Genomic DNA, 25,949 nt, shown 5'->3' with positions numbered 1-25,949 from the left:
CGCTGCTTTAAACAGCCGAGTGTGAAGACGGGTTGCATGTACAAAGCGATAATTATTGACAAATAAGAGGTCAGGTGGCCGGATTAAGTAGCACAAGTCACTGTTTACGAGTCGCCATCTAGATGTAGCTACATGACTGACACAGCGCCCTGGCGACACAGCACCTAGGTAACGCCTCAGGTAGCTCAATATAGCAGGTGGCGCAGCTCGGAGTGAGGGGTGGAAAGTATAGGTGGAGGGTGTAGGAGGGGGACGTGCGTTGTGGGTTGTGGGTGGAGGGGAGAGGTTGTGTAGTGTGGACCGCGCGGGGCATAGATGTTGAGCAGCGGTCCAGCGCCACCACAGTCAGTCGAGTCACAGTACCTGGCGCAGGAGGACGTTTCACAGCCCTCTCCCGTGATCCGAGTCTGTGACAATTCCTGGACTATCTATCGCGCGGGAGTCTTTATATCTGTGATCGAGAGTGGAAGGCTAGCGAACAGGTGCAGATAGTGTGGGGGTGAGGAAGGAGTCCCACGATGGCTCCTGCTACAATACTGATGGCAGGGCGAGGTAAACTTGCTCTACTCCTGATCGTCTCTGGCTTTGGTCTCGGTGAGTACTGAAGGAAACTTTGAAATAGTGTTTATGATTGATCTGAAATAATATTTAACAAATCAGGTGAGTTATTTATAGAGAGGGACTATTTTAAAATCGTTTGAAACGAAAGTATTTAGAGAAAAAGATTCTTTACAAATTTACTGTTTAGGGATTTAAACCTTGTTCAGTGTCTCTGAGACAATGAATGGGACAGCGGTTAGATCATTAATGCAGTGGAGGTTTTGCCAGCAGTCCACGCGAATATTAGAGACTGTAGAGAAGGTATACTCGGAGGGATATATATATAATATAATATAGCAGACTAGTTTAAGCCTGGGCTGTGTTCAAGGCTTAGAGTATATCTGCTAGTTGGTCCGTAAGCTAGTATGGTGGCGCTAACAACCCGCCAGAGGATAATAGTCCTTAAACCCAACAACAAACCGAACTATTAATAGCCATCCCAAGGTAGGTAGCGGCCGTGACTATTAAATAATACCCTGAAGGAGGCATACCCAACTGGAGATAATTGTATTGCAATATATTTAGTAGAAATTTATATATTATACGCACCATGTTTACCCTCGACGGCAGCTATAATTACTGGTAAGTACTGTACAACGTGTGGTTGATGCGCTGCTTCAATTATTCTTCATTTAACTTGTTAAATTTGTTCATAATTTTTATGAACATTTTTCTTCATAAATTTTATTAATACATTGGCGGCACAGGTCGATAGTTAATTTTGTTTTTATGGTTTTGTATATTTTATTGACGGCTAAGCTTCCACGATATCTTTGTCTCAAACTATTATAATTCTCTAAGGGTGGATAGAGTATTTCTGTGAATTCTGGGAGTTCATGGTGTTTTTTAATTGTAAATCGTATGTGTTTGGTCGAATTTATCATTTAATTTGAATTTAATTTATGTTAAATTCACAGTTCAATGAGTTGCTTGTACATATATTCCATTTACCGTTGTTTTCCTTGGGGAGAGAACCATTTACAGCGTTGTGGTTCGAAAAAAAAGTCGTCAGCGAATCACTTGTTCAGGAAGTTTTCGGACGTCATCAGTTGTGAGTAGCGTGTAAACAGGTTTTAATTCATAAACATGGGGACCAGATCACACACACTAGAAGGTGAAGGGACGACGACGTTTCGTCGACACAATCGACTTGAGAATGGTCCAGGACGGACCGAAACGTCGTCGTCTCTTCACCTTCTAGTGTGTGGTCTGGTCAACATACTTTAGCCACGTTATTGTGACTCATCGCCTGCTCATAAACATGGGGGTTTTGGTGGGTGCATGGAATGGACTATGGCCTTTGTTTATGGTGACAGGCTGGTAACCTATATGAACTCGGTTTATAGTTTTCGAATATCTGTGCCAAAAACAGTCGCTGAGTGCTGTTGGGAATTGGGTTAAGGGTCAGATGACTTCAAATTCTTTTACCAGTCGTTGTGGCCTAGTGGTGAAAGTACTGGGCACGCCAAGGGGGCATGGAGCACCTGACTGTCTGCGTTCGAATCCTTCAGGGGTGAGGAATTTTCTGTTTATGTATAATATATTATATATTGGTATTGCATGTGGTTGTACATGGAAGTTTGGATGTCTTTGTAAACACCTGTGTGTGTGTGTGTGTGTGTGTGTGTGTGTGTGTGTGTGTGTGTGTGTGTGTGTGTGTTTAACAAACACACTCTAAGTAACCTCAGTGTGTGGAGTGTTTGGTTCTGCCGGGTCTAAAGAATGGAAGGGGGGGGGGGGGAAGGGCACCCCGGGCCTAGGTTCAAGTCTACCAGGAATATAAATTGGATTCAATTAGCCTCTGGATCAATGATCACAAGTTTTATTTAAAAGCAGGCTAACGGGTGTTTGGTCTTGCATTAAAATGACCTAAAACTCTTTGTAATAATGTGTTTTTTGTTTTCCTAAAATGTTAATCTGTTTTTTTGTGGGTGAAATTGGCCTGGCTAATTATGTCCCTGGTCCTGTTGTTAGCCTTACGTAGACGTGATGTGTTTGGGCTCATTTTCAGTATTTTCTGTGAGGTTGCGAATGAAGGCTGACACACACAAATGAAGGGTCATTTACCTGTACCTGTCCTACCTGAAGGGTACCTGAAGGGTACCTGTCTCTCTTGAATTAAACCAGTCTCTCTCTGCATCTAACAGTCAACTTATATATCTCGATCAGTGTGCCTAATAATCAGCCCGTCTGTATGCTGTTCTGTTTTTTTCTGCTTGTTACGGTCTAAACACATGAACCCGTAACAGGAGGCCCTTGTTGTTGCGACTCGATCTCGTGTTTAATGGTCCTCCCATGAATACAATTTCTGACATTTACAACCACGATTATCATTAGAAAAGATGAGAAATGGGAGGTGGGGGGGGGGGGGGAAGGTAGTTGAGAAAAGTGGAGATGAAGAGAAAAAGATTGGGGAAATAGAAGGGGAAATGAAAAGGGTGGGGAGGGTGGGATGGGGATTAAGCTTTCTGGGGCCAGATTCACGAAAGGACTTACGCAAGCACATACGAACCTGTACATCTTTTCTCAATCTTTGGCGACTTTGTTTCCAATTATTAAACAGTTAATGAGTTCCGAAGCACCAGGAGGCTGTTTATAACAATAACAACAGTTGATTGGCAAGTTTTCATTCTTGTAAACTGTTTAATAAATGTAATCAAAGCCGTCAAAGATTGAGGAAAGATGTACGTGTTTGTAAGAACTTGCGTAAGTGCTTTCGTGAATCCGGCCCCTGGCTACAGCCTGAGGTAATAGAAAAGCCGATGGAGTTCAGACTACATAACTTCTAGTAGTCATAAGTACGAACATCTAAGATGCCGGGTGATATTAGGCTGATGGGTACAATAATCTATGAAAACTATTTAGATTATAGACACGATCAGTAGAAACAGTTTAGCGAGCGCAAGGCTCAAAGTTTACAAGGGTGAGTTTGAAGGGACTGTTAGAAAAGATTTAGAAAATTGGAAAACTAGCAAGTGCTCAACAAGTCTCGCTCGGAAATGGCTTAAAAACTAAATGAGTTCTGGGCAAGATAAAAACGACAGAGTAGTAAACTAGAAATAATTAAAAAGTTAAGAACTAGGGAGCAGATTGGCCATTAGCGAGGAAGGCAAATTATTTGTGAAATAATAGAAATAAATAGCTATGCCTTGGGCACCAATAAATGCTACAGAAATGGGAAATAATAGGTTGGCCCATGGAAGTAGGTGGAATATATGGTGCTTGTTAGAAAGAGAAAGGAAGGTTTGAAGGTCGTTACGGGAATTGAAAAGGAAAATTCAACATAAAAGAGGCTAGTGGGTCTAATAGAGAAGGATAGATACCCCCAAAAAAGAGGATATTATGCCACTAAAAAGAATGGAATAATGCAGGAGAGCAGAAAATTAGAAAAGAAAATAAGGAGAAAAAGGTTGGGAGACAAATGTAATAAGAATATGAATAGTAATTTGAACAGAATATTAGTTTAAGATGAAAGTAATATATGTGAAGTATGAGTTTTTATCTACAGTTATAGAAAACAATTATTAGGGGTAATGTTAGGGATATATAAAGTTGACACCTGTATTGTTGACGTCAAGTGACAGCACATCGCAACACAATTTACAGAGACAAACATTTTATGCAGAGTTGAACACAGTCCAAACATTTTTTGTCACCTGGGCCATGAGGGAGGAATGATACGAGAAGGGGGAGAGGAAAAAGATAGAAGGATAGGAGAAAAAGAAAGAAAAATATGAGAACAGCAGTGGATAGTAACAGAAACAAAGGCATAAAAAAGTAAAAAATATTGAGATAATGCAGTAAAAAGTGTGTGAAAAGTGGGGAAAGAAAAAACAAATCGTATATTTAGAATGAAAGAGAGAGAGAGAGAGAGAGAGAGAGAGAGAGAGAGAGAGAGAGAGAGAGAGAGAGAGAGAGAGGGGGAAAAGCCTGTAGCTAGGGTGTGGAAGAGAGAACGTTAACCGAGAGAACACAGCTAACTTGTTTGTATCCAATACAGGTTATGAAAAAGAGAGAGAGAGAGAGAGAGAATGAAAACTCTGCTCCTCTTTCAGGTATAGAATTCTTGCCTAATTCGTCCCGAAAACCGTTTTTCATGGAGATGTGGGAGGAGTAGAACCCAGCAGCGTTCGGCCATTGGGACGTGATGTTTACGGTATCTGGGACGAGCTAGTTATGTGAAACACTGGAAGTTCTTGTTGTAAAAAAGGAAAAAGGGATAAACGTGTCAGGGGGAAATATTGATAGTGAAAGAGGGAGAGAGAGAGAGACCGAGATGGGAGGGGTGGGAAGGGGGGGAGGGGTATGACAGATTGGCCAAAAAAGCTGCTTTTATTTCAAGTTTATGTTGTCATATCCCTATAGAGCTGTGTCCACAAGAGCCATTACCGTGAGGACTTTGTTTATGTATCAATGAATTCATTTTTGCACAGCTGTTAGTCGGCTCAGTCCATAACATAAGTTAATAATTGTCAAACTGATGTTAAAAAGTAAAATAAAAGTATAACTTCTTCTCGTTACTACTTTTGGTGGTAATTGATGTTGCTCATTTTCTCTCATATGTAACATCAGGATAGATTTATTTACGGCATTATTTTTGAGAATGTTTATATACAACATGTTTAGGTGTTGGTGGGATATAAACTACATTATATTCTGAATATTTATTTTTTCTGTTTTATTGTTGTGAGGACACCCACCCACACACACGTTTATATATATGTATATATATATATTATACAAACATATACACATACACACAGCTGAAGATATTTGCAATAAGTAGCTCAATATACTTTTGACCCTCCAATATATTGCCTTCTATTAAACCTTGGACCGTTCATGGACATTTTATGAACATAAAACACCAATATTAATTAAGAACTAATCGCACCCTTGGACAAAAATTTACCGAACAGATTATCATAAAGAGGCAGAATGACAAAGCTGGAAGTGAAGTTTCGCTACGAATTAAGAAATAACGAGAGATTTACCACATTTCGATAAATCAGACAGCGAAAGGAGCAGTGTTGAACACCACGTTTGGTCCCCTCGTCAAAGATCGTCAAAAGGTATAATACATTAATGTATCGTTGATAGATTGGTCGAGATGTGGTTCATGTATACACTTATAGCAATGGTCAAGGTATATAGGGTAGATGTTGTAAGCCGTATGTGTTTTTAAGGTAACGTGATGGCAGTACTAGCAGTAAATAGGTACCTGGGAGTTAGACAGCTGCTACGAGCTGCTTCCTGGGTGTGTGTAACAAAAGAAGGTCTGGTCGAGGACCGGGCCGCGGGGACGCTAATGCCCCGACATCATCTCAAGATAACCTCAAGACGGTATTAGAGACCCAACCTGAGCATAATATTGCAGGTATCGTAGAAGGTACATGGAAGGTATTGTAGAGATAATTTATCATAGGTAACAAGGGAAAGTAGAGAAACAGTCAAAGAGCTTATAGCTCTTAGGCCTTACACCTCTCAAAGAGCTTATAGCTCTTAGGCCTTACGGCTCTGAAAGAGCTTATTAGCTCTTATAACTCTTATCTCAAAGAGCTTATAGTGCTTTGACCCCGCCTCTTGAACCTTCGTTGTCTAATAGAGTGATTCCCTGTTTTTTTTTACCATGTCTACTAAATATTTCTAACACACGCGCACATCTCCTGGATACAGCCCAAAGAAGCTAACGCCCAGGTACCTATTTACTGCTAGGTGAACAGAGTCATGAGGTAAAACTGCCAAATTATTTAGTCTCTGCCTACAATCAAACCCAAAGTCCTTAGATAGGTGTATGTTTGTGTGTGAATAACCTTGATGAAATATCAGAGTAATATAATGGAAAAAGACTGGAAAATGTGTAGAAGTCATGAGAGGGGATTCGAACCCGCAAACCTCATATTCCCAAAAACACGATCCTAAACTACTACACCTGGACGTGATAAATTCGAATGCTTGGGAGTACGAATTTCGCAGGTTCGATCCCTTCTCACGGCTCCTAGTTATGTTCTCAGTGATACGTCACGTTAGTGTGATTTCATTGTGAAATGGAGGGAAGGAAGGAGGGAATTATCGGGGGGAAAGCGCCAAGCCCTTTACGACTATATAACACTTGGAAGGGGTCAGGATAAGGTTGTGGGATGGGACGGAAGGAAGGAATGATGCCCCAACCACTTGGACGGTCGCAGATTGAACGCCCAGACCTGCATGAAGCGAGACTGTCGCTCTACCGTCCAGCCCAAGTAGTTTTATCGTGGAGGTTAATTAATTTGTTTCCAAATAAAACGTGGAAATATATTTATTGTTAAACACTGTCAGAAGGGACAGAAATGGGTGGCGACACTAATTTATCATTAATATTATAGATACAGAATATAATTAATTACGTCGCTGGAACAATATTATGAACAGTTTTACTTATTGAAACACTGGTGAGCAATTTAGGTTTTGGCAGTTGTTTACGTGTTAGAGAAGCAGATATTCGTGCTTATTGCGCCATTGGGCTGAAATATACTTGCAATATTGCAATGGGGGCCTCGTAGCCTGGTGGATAGCGCGCAGGACTCGTAATTCTGTGGCGCGGGTTCAATTCCCGCACGAGGCAGAAACAAATGGGCAAAGTTTCTTTCACCCTGAATGCCCCTGTTACCTAGCAGTAAATAGGTACCTGGGTGTTAGTCAGCTGTCACGGGCTGCTTCCTGGGGGTGGAGGCCTGGTCGAGGACCGGGCCGCGGGGACACTAAAAGCCCGAAATCATCTCAGGATAACCTCAGGATAACCCATCAATATATATCTGGTATATCAGATTTGGTATTACAAGTATAAACCCTGCAGTCACCTAGCTATGGTAGTGCTCCTCTGGTATTTAAGATACAACAGTTATATTTGCAAGTCTGATATGATCAATATTAGCAACATACATTATAAGAAAAGTCTCAAGTAAAACTTTTAATGCGTACTTACAATGAAGAGTGAATATCAGTCCAAAGGTTGAGGACAGACGCTAGGGGCTAGTCTCACTAAAACTTGCAGGGAGAATGGTCTGGGGTTCAGGACGGAAATAGGCTGGTTAGGATAGCCGTAAGTTAAATGCTATAAGAATTATTAGCAATTATAAACACACACATATAGACCATTTTCATGGAATGTGTGAAACATGACGTGTTATTAACGTTGAGGTGTTTGGCGTAATATAATGTCTTAGACCCATATAGGTTTTTTTCAGTGGTTCTTAATATTTTTTCTGAGAAAAAGGGGTGAGGGGAAGCAGGGATAGATGAATTGATAAATATAGAAGGACAGACACCAGAATAATGTTAGATTCCTCCTTCTCCCCATAGTTTAAATACAGTACTGAAATTACTGTATTTCTGTATGAAATTACTGTATTTCTGTATGAAAATTACTGTATTACTGTATGAAAGGAAAGGAAAAGGTTCTCTGTGCTTGGGAGCCACTAGTTGGCTCCAACTCCTTTACAAGGAACCTGATTTGCTATAAAGAGGGTGAAAATGTATCTATAGGAACGAGAACTTGGTTAAAAAATATTCACTGTATTTTGTTCGTGTCCGAACGTCAAGAGTGACTCAAACGTCACGTCATTCGATAGCACAACAAGGGGATGGTCTGACGTCAGTGATAAAAAGTCAGTTGTTAACGTCACGTGATTATAGGTCAAGGGTTGTTCAGACGTCAGGTGATTATAGGTCAAGGGTTGCTCATACGTCAAGTGATTATAAGTCAAGGGTTGCTCACACGTCAGGTGATTATAGGTCAAGGGTTGCTCATACGTCAGGTGATTATAGGTCAAGGGTTGCCCACACGTCAGGTGATTATAGATCAAGAGTTGCTCAAACTATGAGAACTCTTTCAAAACTCGGTCATAAGAGCATCATTAAAAAGAGCTTAATTGTTTACATTCTTGGTCGAACTCTTCACTGAGTGAAATTCTTTCCAAAGTAAAACAAGTGAGACACGATTTAAACACAATTGTTATATATATTTTATTTATTCATATATATTTATGTTCCTGTTCAGTTGGAATAATAACTGTTCAAGGGGTTAGAGGCTAGATGCGTGGAGACAGCTTTACTGATTTTTTTTCACCGTGGTTGCTGTCGGGTACGTGCCCAGCAGGGTCGGGTAAAATGAGTACAGTAAGGCAGGGGTGTTATACAGACCCCCTTGTGACTCTGGTCCAGGCTGGAACTTTGACTCATTTGAAATATTTTTAATGTTAATAAATGTCCTACATTAACCAGCAGGGCAAGAAAAAAATCAACGTTGACATAAAACCGAAGTCTTCTATTTTAAACTGTATTTCATAACTTATGAAGAGATAGGCATCAACTTAGTTGCATAATATCAACCGGGCCTTTTTTTTATCTATTGAAATGCATAGAGCTATTTCACACTGCCGTGGGTGATTGAATAAATTAGGCATCTCTATCATACTGGCCATTTATTTCATAATTTACAGTACAGGTATTGTATATTGGTGTATTTGATAATGGGGCTTCTAATAGCCTCTATTATTATAATGATGTAAGGGAATAGGTATTTCTGCTCTGCTATATTGACTCATAGGCTAGACAAATATTATTTAGGCCTACCTGAAGGCCTGCGTTAGAGCCTTGTTTCGAGGTCACCGCTGCCAGAGTGAACAACGTGACTGGTTACATAAGTTTTCCATACTGATTACCGACCAACTTCCCAGATGTGATCTTCCCTCTGCTGCAGAGTAGTTCTACAGCAGACAATGTATCGTATGTTCGTAAGATATTGGCGAATGAAAGTACTTAGAAGTATCTTGATTAAAACATTTTCCTGCATCTTGTCCTCTCTTCATGTCCTCCTCCAACACCTCGTCTCCTCTTCATGTCCTCCTTCGACACCTCGTCCTCTCTTCATGTCCTCCTTCGACACCTCGTCTCCTCTTCATGTCCTCCTTCGACACCTCGTCCTCTCTTCATGTCCTCCTTCGACACCTTGTCTCCTCTCTTCATGTCCTCCTTCAACACCTTGCCTCCTCTCTTCATGTCCTCCTTCGACACCTTGTCTCCTCTCTTCATGTCCTCCTCCAACACCTTGTCCTCTCTCAATGTCCTCCTCCGACCCCTCGTGCTCACCAGGCGAGGGCGCAGTGTTGCACCATAAACACTACAACTGTCTCTTACAAATGTCAGCAACAGTGGCTACTGAATCCCCTCCATGGTGAGAGCAGTGAAGGTGAGAGCAGTGAAGGTGAGGGCTGTGAAGATGCCAGCTGTGAAGCTCCGAGCGATGAAGATTCGACATAAATTCCAAAACACTGTGAATATTCGACATGGATAAGAACAGCAGAATAACGTAACGCTTAATACGAGCCAAGACAACAACGCCAGGCAGACATGCCCTTCATAACCACACAACATTCCCAGCATCAAACAATTAAACGTTTCCAATCCATGTTAATCAAATAACCTTCCCAATCGGTTCGCCTTTCATTCAGGATTACTCTCCTAGCGAGAGCGAGGAAACTTACCCAACTTTCACTCATATTTCTCCATACTTAATCAAAAGTTTCTGCCGGCAACTCCCAAAGAAATCAGAATTCCGGCTCTTGAAGAAGGTATATTGTTCCAACATTAAATTAATAATCATTGGATGATTCCTTAACTTCGACGCACAAGAAGTTGATCTTGGGAGTCCTGAGATGTTTACTAAGAAAACACAGCGTGTCATAATGTGAATAATTAACAAAAGAGAGAGGAAGAGAGGGGAAATATTTGTTGAGGGAAAGGCGTGTTATAGAGAAAGATAGGAAGAAAGGATAGGGAAAAATGCTGCAGTGAATGGAAGATACATGGGAGAGGTGAAGGAAAGTGGGAGAGAAAGAGACAGAGAAAGGAAGCTAGAGTGCAGGAAGTAGAAAGTAGACTAGAAAGAAAAATTAATAAAGGAATAACGTTAAAGAGTGTAGAGAGACAAAGAGACGGTGTAAGAGATAAATCAAGAGAATACAAAGAAAGAGACGAGAGGCAAGAGTAAACAAGTGAGCATCACATACACAACACACAATAAAGAAAGGAAGCCAGCCAGATAATCTCCAGGGGGGAGTTTTTAAGCTGTTCCTTGATTACACGCTGTTTGGCCAAGCTCCTTTTTGTCTCCGTGAGCTCAGGTTAAGGATCCCTGGAAGCGAGAAGCACAACCAGGTGATAAAGAAACATCAAAACTACACTGATCCTGCTAACTGTTACAGCTAGCAATAAAACATACTATTATGTAATGAGGCAAGATCACAGTAGCATCACTAACGATAATGATAATAAGTGGCCATTATTAGTCATGTTACTTGGTCATTACCTCATTCCTTGGCCATTATCTCATTCCTTGGCCATTATCTCATTCCTCTTATTCATTGGTCATTATCTCATTCCTCCAATATTAATCAAGCTTAATACGTCAACAAATCAGCTATAATTGATTTGTACTACTCCCCACCCCAACCCTCCACACCCACAGCAACAGCCTCACCATAACCCCATTAACAATAAAAATAATATAGGGACAATTTGGTGAACAAATAATGTAAGTAAAAGCAAATAAAAATCAATAAAGATCACACGATAAAGAATATTTAAAAGATAAGAAACAACTATTACTCCTTTATACGAAAACATTGGGTTAAGGATTTTTGTTAAGAAATAGAAATTATGCAAAATAGCGAGAAGGATAATGAACAATCGAAGCGGGCAAATGAAACACTATCAGAGTCGTAGGGATAAAAAAGCGGAGAGCGAGAGAGAAATAAAGGAAAACCTTGGGCCAATTCTGGGAACTCGACCTAGGCTGAGCCTCAGGGCCAATGAGATTTATACAAGCCATTGTACCAGGCCATAAAATCCGTCCGAGTTTGATACACTGTCGAATCTCGATTTTGCGTCTCGCTTCTCTGTTTCTCTCTCTCTCTCTCTCTCCCCCCTCTCTCTCTATATATCCCTCTCTGTCTCTTCAATTTAACTCTCCTAATCTCTCTGCTATCTTCCCTCTCCCCATATATCTCTCTCTCTTCACTTTTCCTTCTGTCTCCAGCCATACTTTCCTGGCGTTATCCTAACCTACATAAGTCACGACAACTGGAAGCATACATTTCTCTACGTGGAAGAGAACAAGTTAGTGGTGAGTCTCCGAGCCCAGGCCACAGGAAGCTGGCCATGTGAAGGCTACTATTACACACTGAGACCGGCGATTGATTCAATTCGTTGAATTAATTTCAGGAGAAGGGCGGTGCTGAATTGTAAATGGAAGGAGGCGAATGGAAGAGGTCTAGGGGAGTGCTGAGAACTTGATTCTGGAGTTGAGGATGTGTGTGTGTGTCTCTCTCTCTCTCTCTCTCTCTCTCTCTCTCTCACTTGAGGCGCGCCAGAGAGAGAGTGAAGATGAGCCTTCACTACATATTATATATAAAGGGCCACTATAACAGGCAAGTACCAGGCCACAGCAGCGCATACTAATGTCTTCGTTAGAGAGAATGGATAATCTTACCTCTCTCTCTCTCTCTCTCTCTCTCTCTCTCTCTCTCTCTCTCTCTCTCTCTCTCTCTCTCTCTCTCTCTCTCTCTCTCTCTCTCTCTCTCTCCTTCTCCTCTCCCCTTTCACTCCCACTCTCTCGTTTTTGTAAATATATATTCATCTTTTTAATAGTAAATGTTAAAGCTTGATTTGAGTGTGAACGCTGACAGATGCCGGATGTTATAATAACGTGTGAGTAAATATATGAGTAAAAACGTGGCCAACTGTGTATGAGGCAGAGCTCAAGCTGGGTATGAAAGTGGTCATTCAAATATATTAGAGGGAAACTGAATGGTACAAATGCGTGAGAATAGGGGAGGGCTTTGAGGAGGGTGTCTATCTTGAGGTTATCTTGAGATGATTTCGGGGCTTTTTAGTGTCCCCGCGGCCCGGTCCTCGACCAGTCCTCCACCCCCAGGAAGCAGCCCGTGACAGCTGACTAACACCCAGGTACCTATTTTACTGCTAGGTAACAGGGGCATAGGGTGAAAGAAACTGTGCCCATTGTTTCTCGCCGGCGCCTGGGATCTAACCCAGGACCACAGGATCACAAGTCCAGCGTGCTGTCCGCTCGGCCGGCCGGCTCCCTCCGTCTATGCGACGTTTATATTCCTACCCTTCCATCCCTTATCCCATCCTTCCCTGTGAGGATGTACCTCTCTCTCTCTCTACCATCTTCACTCTATCCCCAATTCTCTTCACCCCCACATTATTGCCATGCACGAGTTTCTTCCCCATTGCTTGCCCCAAATGTCAGTGTTATGTGTTGGAAAACTCCTCAGGGCAACACATAGAATACTAATGCTGCAAATAATAAAACAATTTATTGTATAACAAAATAAATGATATTAAGAGGATTGGGGAGGGCTAGACAAGCCAAATTAAATAATAAAGTCGATATATCGAAGAAATAATTACAAGGAGAGGGAATTGGGTAGGAAGAGCAGTGTAATAGGGGGATCTTAGGAATAGACAACCCGTCCTCGACTCAAGTCCAACGGTCGACCCCACAGTCGCATTCATAAATTTTAACATGCTGTTCATTCAAAACGGGAATTTTCTCAAGTATAAATTAATATTATAATATATTAGCATATTGTGCATATATAGGCATAGGATAGGTTAGGTTAGGTGTTTAGGTTCTGTTGGCGATTATTTGTATTTGTAGTACGTGGGTGAAGCATTTATAGCGTTGTGATTCGAACAAAATTCGTCAGTGAAGCACTTGTTCCGGATATGTTCGAACGTCAGCAGTTGTGAGTCGTGTGTAAACCGCTTTTCATTCATAAACAGGGGGTTTGGCGGGTGCATGGAATCACTTTTGGATTTTGTTTGCAGGACGGGCTGGAAATAGATTAGACAATAAGGAGTGAATGACCTCAGACCAAGAGAGCTTCACCTGTATGTTTGAGCAAGTGAGCTGAAGCATCTTGCAGAAACTAAGTAAGTTTTAGAATATAACGGAAACCAAAATTATAAGGGATGGCGCCACATTACAAAAAATGTATGGCAATGGAATTCTTGAGCTGTGGAGTTCTTGAATAGTGAGGAAATGGTTGACAAGTGTTTGGATTGCATGATGGAAAGCAGAGAATCGGAGTTCGAAGCATTTATGCATTGCACGAAGAACGTGATGGAAAACAGTATAGGAGAGGACCCAAATATACCGTCTTCTCGCAATCTGTTTGTCTCTGGTTAGATTCCCAGACAGAGACGTTCAGCAAGTGTCGTTACTCTCGATGTCTCTGTTCACCTGGGAAATTCATTCTAGGAAATTGCCACTTGATTGCTGAGCAGATCTTGATAAACCTAACTGGCTTCTTTCCCAAAGAAAGAGAAACACCAAATTATCAGAAGATAAGTGCATTGATAAAAATAAATAAGATCAAAGGAGCAGGTCGGCCGAGCGGACAGCACGCTGGACTTGTGATCATGTAGTCCTGGGTTCGATCCCAGGCGCCGGCGAGAAACAATGGGCAGAGTTTATTTCACCCTATGCCCCTGTTACCTAGCAGTAAAATAGGTACCTGGGTGTTAGTCAGCTGTCACGGGCTGCTACCTGGAGGTGGAGGCCTGGCCGACGACCGGGCCGCGGGGACACTAAAAAGCCCCGTAATCATCTCAAGATAACGTCAAGATGAATAAAGTTGAAGAAAGAACGTAGGAAAGAGCACCCCTCTGAGGGAAAATATTGAGTGGATACAATGAATGTCTTGGAGCAGAAAGAACATTCGTATGAAGTTATTAAGTCAAATTATAAGATGTGATAAAATAGTTGTACAGGCTGAAGTGAATACAAAAAAAGTCTCTTTTTAGAAGCTTTGCAATAATACCAAAAAAGAATCGAAATAAAGCACGAACTGAATTACCAAAATAGAGATAGCCCAGGTCCCTAAGTTCCCTCTTCACTCACAGTCATTATAAAAAACACACAAGGCACAAACACATAAAAACACACACACCCACACACACACACACATTCTCAAATACACATATACGCACACATGTTGCTGTCAGCTATAATGGGTTTGGAATCTAATTATCCGAAAGCCATTACGCTGGAAGGCACTGCAGTGAGGCAGTTATGGCAAACTTGGGCTTCAACTAATCATATATTTTCCCAAATAACCCAATTTTGTCATGAGCATTTTAAAGTGTTTTGTCAAAGTGACTGAATAATAAATCTATCTCAACCAGCAATTACCATGTACGTATTATCGTGAATAGAAGTAGTATTAACATTATGTATAAATATGTGAGTGTATGCAGGCGATGAGTCACAATAACGTGGCTAAAGTATGATGACCAGACCACACACTAGAAGGTGAAGGGACGACGACGTTTCGATCCGTCCTGGACCATTCTCAAGTCATAATCGACTTGAGAATGGTCCAGGACGGACCGAAACGTCGTCGTCCCTTCACATTCTAGTGTGTGGTCTGGTCATCATGTGAGTGTACATGTGGGTTTGTGTGTGGAGGTGGTCGGAGAAGGGGAGGGGGTGTTAAATATGGAAAATTTAATGACTTTCTGAATGAAAAGTGTTGTTGCTAGTGTCATTTGCTTCTAATGCCTTAAAGTAAACGATGATAATTTTCCGTGTTTTTCGTTCTCTTCTATACTTGTATTTCTGGCTGCATATCTCGCAAGCTCTTTTTAACCCTTCTCTTTATTCTCCCCCCCCTCCCCCCATTAATCCAACCATCCATTTCCATTTACTGAATAGATTGCAACTATTTCTATGAAGCCTCCCACTGTAGCCCAACTCAGGCAGACACATAGCATATAAATATTCACAGCCTAGAAATATCTCGTGATCGCTCTTTTTCAAACAAATTCGCGTTCCTTGATGCATAACCGCATTGTTATTCATGCCGATGTTTGGTGGTGTTTTATCAAAATCCTGTCATATGTGCAAATATTCTTTCTCGGAAGAGCAAATATACAGAGGGTATGGTTTAAGATGACAAATATAATTGAATATCTGTGAAGAGTGATCAGAAATACATTACTTAAACACAGCAAGAAGGCATTATGACCAAACCTCACACACACACCAGAACATGAGGAGACTACGACGTTTCGGTCCGTCCTGGACCAAAACGGACCGAAACGTCGTCTCTTAATCCTCTAATGTGTACGGATTGCTCTTCATATCTTCAGCCACGTTACTGCGACTCTTCAAGAAGGAAACATACAACATATTTGACACTGACATAATGGAACTACCACCTTAATAATTGCAAGCTGTTGGTAAAATTTTGAGTGAAATGAAAAAGTAGTAAAGGTCACCCCCTTCCCATCTCACCCCCCCCCCAAAAAAAAAAGTGAATAGGTCTCTTCCCCTCGTCTTTAAGTAACATTCGCCCAGTGTTTCGTGATCTCTTGAAGCCTCTTTCTTCTATAACAAGATGAGAAACTAAGATAAAGATAGGACAAGGGAAAATAAATAAAGATAGAGGGGAAATAAGGATGACGGAGATAAAAAGAAATCATAAGAAATAATAACAGAATAAAAGAGTGACAGTGAGAGAGAGCAAGAGAGAGAGCAAGAGACAGCGAGAGAGAGAGCGAGAGACAGCGAGAGAGAGAAAGCGAGAGACAGCAAAAGAGAGCAAGAGAGAGAGAGAGCGAGAGAGAGAAAGAGAGCAAGAGAGAGAGAGAGCGAGAGAGAGAAAGAGAGACAGCGAGAGTAATCAGTTTAATGACTGGCCTAATAAAAGGAATGGAGTAAATTAGTTTTCTGTGCAGCACTGTAACTGAACCCCTGTGTATTGAAGGGCTTACTGCCCTGTTCTGCAATAGCTAATTGTGTACAGATATATCCATTGGCAGAGCTAGAACTAATAGACATCTCCATGGGAGAAGGGGAGGTATACATGCATGCATAGTGCAGGCAGAGTATACACATGCTTTGTGGAAGCTTTGTATACATATGCATGGAGGAAGCTTAGTACTCGTATGCAAGGTGGAAGCTTAGTATACATATGCATGGTGGACACATAGTATGGACATGCATGGTGGATGCATAGTATACATATACATGCATGGTGGATGCATAGTATACATATACATGCATGGTGGATGCATAGTATACATATACATGCATGGTGGAAACTAAATATTCATATGCATGCAGGGTTGAGGCAGATTGACATATGCGCATGGGAGATGGGAAAGATATACATGACGCATGCAATTTTATTATTATAGGCAAAGCATACATATACATGAAGTAGGTAGATCATACATTAATATGCACAGGGTGCAGGCACGCATACTTGCTTTGAGGAAGCCGGAAGGTGGAGAATTGACAACAGCATCAGAAATACTAAGATAATGATGGTTGCTGTTATATTTTAGTCTATACGCAAGTGCTATGAAGACTAGAGTCTCATAACGTAAGGAATAGAAGTGTACGTTCTGCCCTGGTACCTAGTGATTACCGTTGGTCGATATCGAGAGATCCCTTTCATAGGTATAACATGACCAATCGATATTTGTACTATTTTTATTAGTATTTAAACTCTCGCCTTATTACAGGGGCTAATGAGGGTTATATTCTGACAACTTTTATGGAGCAAAGTCTTTTTCAAATCGTCTTTTGTGAATAAGAGCTCTTAAGGATGTAAAATTTGTTCAGAGCTGTGTTAAGATATTCCCGCATCTTCCCGTAAATTATCAAAATGTGTACTGACATCACATAAGGACTTAAACCTTCGATGATTTTTGTATAAATTACCGAAATACGCTTCACAAATGAATACTAGATTAGCTCGGCACTTACGCTTGACATTGTATACACAGGTGAGGAACAGAAACAAACGGCAGGGTAAGAGCTGTTCCTGTTAGCAGGAACAGCTCTCTGCTCCTAACGTCACCTGTTAGCAGGCTAAAAGCTCTCCCTTCCCATAGCTCATGATAAGCCTGACCTACTAGTTCCCCCAGGAATACAACCCGCCAGTCGTTTAACAATCGGGTGCAATTTTGTTTACACAAAAGGACTCACCGAGAGCATTTAGTCCTCCCCCTAGATGAATAAGATTTAAAAAGTAGTTATGATTGGTATTTGGAATAGATACTACTTACCGACCTCGAATCACGACACGCTAAACCATTACGATAACCCACTAATAATTTATAATAGTGATAATTATATATCAGAATACAAATGATTATATTGTAAACTTTTAAATCGTATGATGAACAGAGATTTGTCTTGTCATGAATTATTTCATCTGCTTTATGAGTTGGACCATCAAACACTGAATATTTTCACAATAATCATCACTATAACAGCTACTTTCTTATCTATTCAACTTCCAGTCCTCTCTATTCTGTTCCCTTATTCTATTTCCACTCTGTTAATACCACTGCCATTGGTTCCCTAAAGTTGTGGTGACTTTCTAAGTTTAAGACAGGAACTTTTATGCTAAAGTTGTGAAGACGTCTTGAGAAGTTGGTCTTTTGTTTAAATTGTTGCAAAAGTGGGCAGCGGCCGTATATTTCATCTGTAGCATAATGTTAGAGTTGTTTGAGGTCTTTGTGTGTGTGTGTGTGTGTGTGTGTGTGTGTGTGTGTGTGTGTGTGTGTGTGTGGGTGTGTGTGGGTGTGTTTCAACTTGTAAAGTTGAGATTGATGGGTCGAAAATCAACTCTGTTATCGGTCACTAAATACATTCACCCCTGATACTTTTATATGTGCTTATGTGCACTTGATTCATGATCTGATATTCCTTGTATGAAATATACATATTAATTCATCACATCATAACTACACGCATGTGCTCACAATCCTTTAAATTCGAGTATATTAAATCTCCCTCAATCGTAATTTTCCAAAAAAACATTTCAATGCAGGCATATTTCCTCGTAATCCCAAATTGCTTTACTCCCGTTTGAAATCATCCTGTAAGATTATTATTCCTAATCCGTTTATTTTCATTCCCAAGATATTTTTCCTTTCATTTATTGGAGTTTAATTCCAGATAATTTTGAAGGTGGACAAAAAATAGTTCCTTTCTCAACACTCGTCCGATTTATATATTATATATAATATATTATGGGGAACAATGAACTTCACAACTCAGGTCATCATAGATTTAGAACGGGTAGATCTTGTCTTTCACAATTATTAATCAACAATGACAAAATCACGGAATTATTAGAAAACAAAAACAAAATGCAGATGTTGTATACTTGGCCATTATAAAAGTCATTTGATAAATGTAACCATGAAGTGATATCCCATAAATGATATCAATAGATATAACAGGTGAAGAAGGCCTTTAGATTTTCAATTTTAGTGTCAAATAAAATGCAGAGAGTAACAGTGAATCAAATCAAAGTCCAAGTGCACTGCAAAGCTCTGTACTCCAGAACACAGTCCTAACACCATTGCTTTTTCTCATTCTCATATTAGATTTAGCCAAGAATACATGTCATATCTTCGTGTCCTCTCTTGCAGGTAACACAAAAATCAGCATAAAAATTACTTCTGTAGAAAACACTGACAAAAACTATAAGCCGATATGAATAAACGTGTCACTGGGCAATGGAAAATAACTTGCTTAACAGTGATAAGTTCCAGTCACTTAGGTATGATATTAACGAAGAACTTAAACGAAAACTTAGTACGAGACACAATCAGATCAACTCACAGAAGGAAGAAAACATGTAAAAGATCTGGTAATTATGACGCTTGACGACCTGACCTTTAGTGAACATAAGCAAATATACCGTCAACCAGGTAAATGATTAATCGTTATGAGAATGTTCAAATCCATGGATCCCACCACAATGTTAAAACTATTTAAATCACTAATGCTGTCCTGCCTTGAGTACTGTTCGGTAATCACTTCCCCCTTGCAGAGCAGTAAATATTTCTGAAATTAAGGAATACAGAGAACCTATAAGGCACGATAAAGCACCTAAATTATTAGAACCGTCTCTAAGCTCTCAAAATTTACTCTCTAAAAAAGGAGACAAGAGTTGTATAATTTATACATGGAGGACGCTGGAAGGCCAAGTCCAAAATTTGCACAGGAATATAACAACATACTGGAGCGAAAGATACGTAAAGAAGTGTAGAATAGAACCAATGAGGAATAGAGATGCCATAGGCACAATCAGAGAGCACAGAATGTAGATTAGAAGTCCCCTGCTGCTCAAAACTTCTCTTAGCAAGCTTTATAAATATTTCCGGAACAAAAGTGCACCTCTTCGAGAAGCAATTGTTCGATTTTTTGTATGATAAACTCAAATGAAATAAATTTAATTGTTTTTCTTAGGAGGAAAGAATCATCAGCAACCAATAAGATTCAGGAAGTCAACTCCCCTTCCTTTATTTCGCCATTATTTGGATTCTCAAACACATTCCTGTCGAGGCAGGAATATCTCCCTGGGAAGGTCAGAGTCGACTCAGGAAATGGGAAGGAGAGGGAGTGGATGAGAGAGGGAGAGAGAGAGAGGGAGGGAGTGGGGGAGAGAGGGAGGGAGTGGGGGAGAGAGGGAGGGTTTATAATGAGGGAGGTTAAGAATGTAAACTGGAGGATATGGGAGGAAAGAGGATAGGGATGAAAGCAGGATAGATAGATGGTTAGTATGAGGGGATATGGTGATGCGGAGGTAAGTGGAAGGGATAACAGGAGAGAATTAGGAAGAGGGAGGGATGGAAGGATGTGCTAAAGGAGAGTGTGGAGGAAGAGAGAGAGAAGGAGGAAGTATGCTGGAGTCTGTAAAGTCAAAACTCACAACTAATGTCTGTGTTTCCATGTTTTTATTATGTACCCGGAGACAAGAAAACATTAAGCTCCCTCACGAGTGGAAGAGCGAGAAGAGAGAAGAGAAAAATTACAAATAAACGTAGATTGGAAGATCTGAGATGAATGAGAGACGAAAGGTGGAAAAGTAAAGTTTCAAAACAGAGAATGAGAGAGAAAAAGACATGACAGAGGTTCCCCCTCTCTCTCTCTCTCTCTTCTCTCTCTCTCTCTCTCTCTCTCTCTCTCTCTCTCTCTCTCTCTCTCTCTCTCTCTCTCTCTCTCTCTCTCTCTCTTCTCTCTCTCTCTCTCTCTCTCTCTCTCTCTCTCTCTCTCTCTCTCTCTCTTCTCTCTCTCTCTCTCTCTCTCTCTCTCTCTCTCTCTCTCTCTCTCTCTCTCTCTCTCTCTCTCTCTCTTCTCTCTCTCTCTCTCTCTCTCTCTCTCTCTCTCTCTCTCTCTCTCTCTCTCTCTCTCTCTCTCTCTCTCTCTCTCTCTCTCTCTCTCTCTCTCTCTCTCTCTCTCTCTCTCTCTCTCTCTCTCTCTCTCTTCTCTCTCTCTCTCTCTCTCTCTCTCTCTCTCTCTTCTCTCTCTCTCTCTCTCTCTCTCTCTCTCTCTCTCTCTCTCTCTCTCTCTCTCTCTCTCTCTCTCTCTCTCTCTCTCTCTCTCTCTCTCTCTCTCTTGCTCTCTCTCTCTCTCTCTCTCTCTCTCTCTCTCTCTCTCTCTCTCTCTCTCTCTCTCTCTCTCTCTCTCTCTCTCTCTCTCTCTCTCTCTCTCTCTCTCTCTCTCTCTCTCTCTCTCTCTCTCTCTCTCTCTCTCTCTCTCTCTCTCTCTTGCTCTCTCTCTCTCTCTCTCTCTTGCTCTCTCTCTCTCTCTCTCTCTCTCTCTCTCTCTCTCTCTCTCTCTCTCTCTCTCTCTTGCTCTCTCTCTCTCTCTCTCTCTCTCTCTCTTGCTCTCTCTCTCTCTCTCTCTCTCTTGCTCTCTCTCTCTCTCTCTCTCTCTCTCTCTCTCTCTCTCTCTCTCTCTCTCTCTCTCTCTCTCTTCTCTCTCTCTCTCTCTCTCTCTCTCTTGCTCTCTCTCTCTCTCTCTCTCTCTCTCTCTCTCTTGCTCTCTCTCTCTCTCTCTCTCTCTCTCTCTCTTGCTCTCTCTCTCTCTCTCTCTCTCTCTCTCTCTCTCTCTCTCTCTCTCTCTCTCTCTCTCTCTCTCTCTCTCTCTCTCTCTCTCTCTCTCTCTCTCTCTCTCTCTCTCTCTCTCTCTCTCTCTCTCTCTCTCTCTCTCTCTCTCTCTCTCTCTTGCTCTCTCTCTCTGCTCTCTCTCTCTCTCTCTCTCTCTCTCTCTCTCTCTCTCTCTCTCTCTCTCTGCTCTCTCTCTCTCTCTCTCTCTCTCTCTTGCTCTCTCTCTCTCTCTCTTGCTCTCTCTCTCTCTCTCTCTCTCTCTCTCTCTCTCTCTCTCTCTCTCTTGCTCTCTCTCTCTCTCTCTCTCTGCTCTCTCTCTCTCTCTCTGCTCTCTCTCTCTCTCTCTCTCTCTCTCTCTCTCTCTCTCTCTCTCTCTCTCTCTCTCTCTCTCTCTCTCTCTTTTCCCTTGAACTTGAAACGTCAATAACCCACTTTTGTAATAGTCGATACCGTTTGACTTTATTGAAAAAAAGTATATATTCGCGGTTCTTCTGAGTGTGTATCTGTCGACCTCTCCTGAGAGGTCAGTAAAGGGCTAAGATTCTCTCAACATAATATATATTTTATATATTTTTTGTTGTGTTACAACAAAAACATTTCGTGTTTTTGTGTTACAGCATTTTTTGTTGTTGCTTTGTTTTGTTGTTTGGCCACGTTACTTCAATCTCAAAATAGACATTTGCCGATTCAGTCTATCATACACAACAGCTATAGTCAATATTCTTTATTACAGGTAGAATATTATTTGCCAACGCGAATATGTAAATTTTTGTATATGCGAAAACGGGAAATTATTTTGTCTACAAATTCTGCAACCGGTCAAGTCATTTTGATCAATGGCATTACTCAAGCACAAGGGCTGATGTAGTTAATTAGAGGCAGTTGATGCGAAGAAAAAGGGGATTGGCTGACCCTTTATCATCAGACCAATTAAAGGACGCTTTACAATGTCATACGAGCTCTTGATATTTGTACCTAAAGTCCAGATGTGAAGATTCGCTATTTACCGAAGCTTTGGGAGAGTATTGGAGACGAGCCAGTTCGATTTCTCGTCCGATTCGCCGACAAAGAATGAATTGTAATTCTTTTGACATAAAACCAGTAGTGGGCTGTCGAGATGACCCGGTGCCGCCCGCACCAAATAGTCTTCAGAAGAAACAGTTGGTTCGGTAGTTAGTGATGGCGTTTGGTAGTGTGTGTCGGGAGTTGAAGTTGCAGATTCCATTTGAGACATTTCTTACGCAAGGCCACTGACAGTAGCCTATACCACACCCACGCCCATCACCACCACACTCACGCCCATCACCACCACACTCACGCCCATCACCACTATCCCCCCCCCTCCAACAGCCGTCACCACCACAGAATCACAAGACTGAAATCATACATTCCAGCAATCCATGTTTCTCTGGGCAGTCAGACGACGCCAAGTGGACTTCCAAATTTAGTAGACCCGCGGGATTAGGAATATAAAGTCAGAGAACGAAGATACCTGAAATACATTTTTCTTCCCAGGACGAGGAAGACATTATGCGTCGCTGAGCTCTGCTCTCATTCCTGGAACCTTTGTCGTTTTTGATTTGTAGGATGGCGACCGGACCCAGGCCGGAGTTAATGTGCCGAATGTTAGATATTTTGAGCACTTCCTGAAGAAATTAAAGTATTTATAATAACTTTGTGATCAAACGTATAAATGTGAACTGTCGACCCGCGCCTGAGGTTCCCGTCTTGTATTAATGAATTAGTCCAAATGGCATATTTTAGAAAATCGTAAATGAAACTAAAAACTTAGCCAAGTAATGAACAAAAACACTGATCCAAGTAAGGGGCAAAACCACATATGAAAAATAGAGAATGCTAAACGCGTTTTCGGCTTAAATGGCCTTCATCAGAGCAAAGTAGAATGATTCTACTTGGCTCTGATATAAGCCATTTAAGCCGAAAACGCGTTTAGCATTCTCTATTTTACACATGTGGTTTTTCTGCATATATATATAATATATTTTTGCACGAAACGAGGCATACGTAGGCACATATTCGTAAGCAAACACCCAAACATGTAAACACAAACATCGCTGCTCTCACCACTACTGATAGTTCAAGGTATTGATCCAAACACTCTCTTAACCTCAATAATTAAAAAAAACAAATAAAAATCGCCTTTTCTATCCCAAACTCCAAATATATTTCGATTTCCCCCAAGTTTCTGGGCATCTCTCAGAGAAATAAGAAAATATAATTTTTTGGAACCCCCAGAAGGGAAAAGTTGATGATCAATTTGTCGAGTGGAGGGTGAAAATTCGTGCCCACGAGAAATTTATTGAAGGTGGTGGAATAGGTGTGTGTGAGAGTGTGTTATCTGTCGTGTGGGGCCCATGACCCTTGCTTGATCAATGTAAATGGGGCTGGAGTCGACCTCAGCCTGGGAGAAATACGGCAGGAGGAGGCAGAAGAGACGAATGATAAAGGAGGAGGAGGAAGAAGAATGGGATAATACTGCAGTAGGGGAGAGAAAGAGCAAAGGGAAAGGTAGGAAAGAATTCAGTGTAGCTAAGTTGGATGAAAGGGGGGAGAGGGAGGGGGGGAATGTGAGAAATATGGGATGAGAGAGAAGGGTAAACTGGATAGAAGTTTATTAGCCAAGGAAAGAATGAATAGGAGGAAGACCGAGGATGGAAAGAGATTTGCAACAATTGAGACTATAGATAAAGGAGTCAGTGATGCTCAAATAGAATGAAAGGATGAATATAGAGATTGCAGTAGTAAATGATGGTTCAACCGACGTTATTGGGGTAAGGAAGTAGGAAACATCTGCTTCGAAGGTGGAATGGACAAGGAGAATGATGAGCAGGGATTAGAGATGGATAAAGGAAGAGGAAGGACATAAATTGGAAGAGAAAAATGAAGCAAAAGTTAATTGAGAGAGAGAGAGAGAGAGAAGAGAGAGAGAGAGAGAGAGAGAGAGAGAGAAAACACGTATATTAAACTGCAGTACCTCAGCCATCACTATATTTTTCATTTATTGGAAAGTGAAGTAATTGGAAAATTGGATTCATCAAATTTCTCGAGGCTTATGATGATTTGTTTACTCCCACGTACAACACACAACAGTTTGACTGTTGGTGTTGCATTGTATCCTTCTTTGGCAAACAATGTTTACTTTCCTGCAATTACATTATGCCTCGTTAAGCAAGACTGACGTATACTGTGGTCTCATTACACCAACCAATCCTCCTGTTTAGATAATAGTTTTTGTGCACCATAGTACAAATTTTGACGTACTAAGCAATTACTAGGATTACTATAGCACACATATGGACTATATTAGGCCACATATAGCGTGTATTAGACCTAGGAAGGTTAGGTTAGTTTAGGTTGTCTCTGCAACATCAATATAAAACCTTTTCCAGTTTGTCCAAATTCAATAGTACAAATTTCTACTTTCTAATTGCGTTGAACGTCAATATATGTACTATGGTCCGCATCGTTACTATAAGTACTCAAAAAACATATGATGGGCTGCATTATACATCGTGATTATACATTATACATCTACAGTAATGATTTTGTCTCACCTGAATAATGCCAGAAACTACATTTTCATCACCAAGGCCTTGTACTCTACTTGTACCATCCTTGGAAGGAAAATATTTTATTTAGAGTGGTACTCACCTAGTACTCATCTATTTGTACTTGCGGAGATTGAGCCTCCGCTCTTTGGTTCCGCCTCTCAACTGTCGATCAACTGGTGTACAGATTCCTGAGCCTACTGGGCTCCATCATATCTATATTTGAAACAGTGTATGTGGAGTTTGCCTCCACATCACTGCCTAATGCATTCTATTTGTTAACTACCATAACACTGACAGCTATTTTTTCTAGTGTGTGTGTGTGTGTGTGTGTGTGTGTGTGTGTGTGTGTGTGTGTGTGTGTGTGTATCTGTTATAATACAAACGCCTAATGACTTTTCGTGTCCAAGTATTAGCTGCTGTTGCCTGTCCTTCTACGTTATTGGTCATTTAACTCAATGACAAGGCTTCCATCTTTTCCCAAACCCACTTCACTTGTTAATTATATTTAACCTGAAAACGTTTTTACCGTTATCACTATTGAGTATTATATATGTCGCAATCATGTCTTACCTGTTCCTCCTTTAATCCAGAAGAACCGTGATATCACATTAGTTCGGTCCAATCTCGTACTACAATCTTTTCTACGCTTTTGAAAGCTATCCTGAAGTTTGCCAATTTTGCCCTCCCAGGTGGCGTCATTTTAGCCATATACGCTCTTGAGCCAAGTTTGTGGCTTCTTGCGTTCCTGGGTCGTCATATTTGGATGATTCGGTGCAACTTCCCTTCTTT

The 25,949-nt window shown here is 41.0% G+C and overlaps 1 protein-coding gene across 1 annotated transcript in view; it reads left to right on the top strand.

The window, feature by feature from the left end:
• The first annotated feature begins 337 nt into the window (after positions 1-337).
• The window catches only part of LOC123767314 (mucin-3A), a 168,641-nt gene continuing 143,029 nt past the window's right edge, over positions 338-25,949 (top strand). Inside the window, exon 1 of the mRNA XM_045756887.2 lies at positions 338-594. Coding sequence (XP_045612843.2) covers positions 519-594 — 76 coding nt within the window. The 5' untranslated portion in view covers positions 338-518. The remainder of the gene's footprint in view (positions 595-25,949) is intronic.

This window comes from Procambarus clarkii, chromosome 74 (assembly GCF_040958095.1).
Source record: "Procambarus clarkii isolate CNS0578487 chromosome 74, FALCON_Pclarkii_2.0, whole genome shotgun sequence".
In the NCBI taxonomy this organism is placed as follows: domain Eukaryota; kingdom Metazoa; phylum Arthropoda; class Malacostraca; order Decapoda; family Cambaridae; genus Procambarus; species Procambarus clarkii.
The sequence above is the reverse complement of the archived record's forward strand: the minus strand, read 5'-3'. Positions and strand labels throughout refer to the sequence as shown.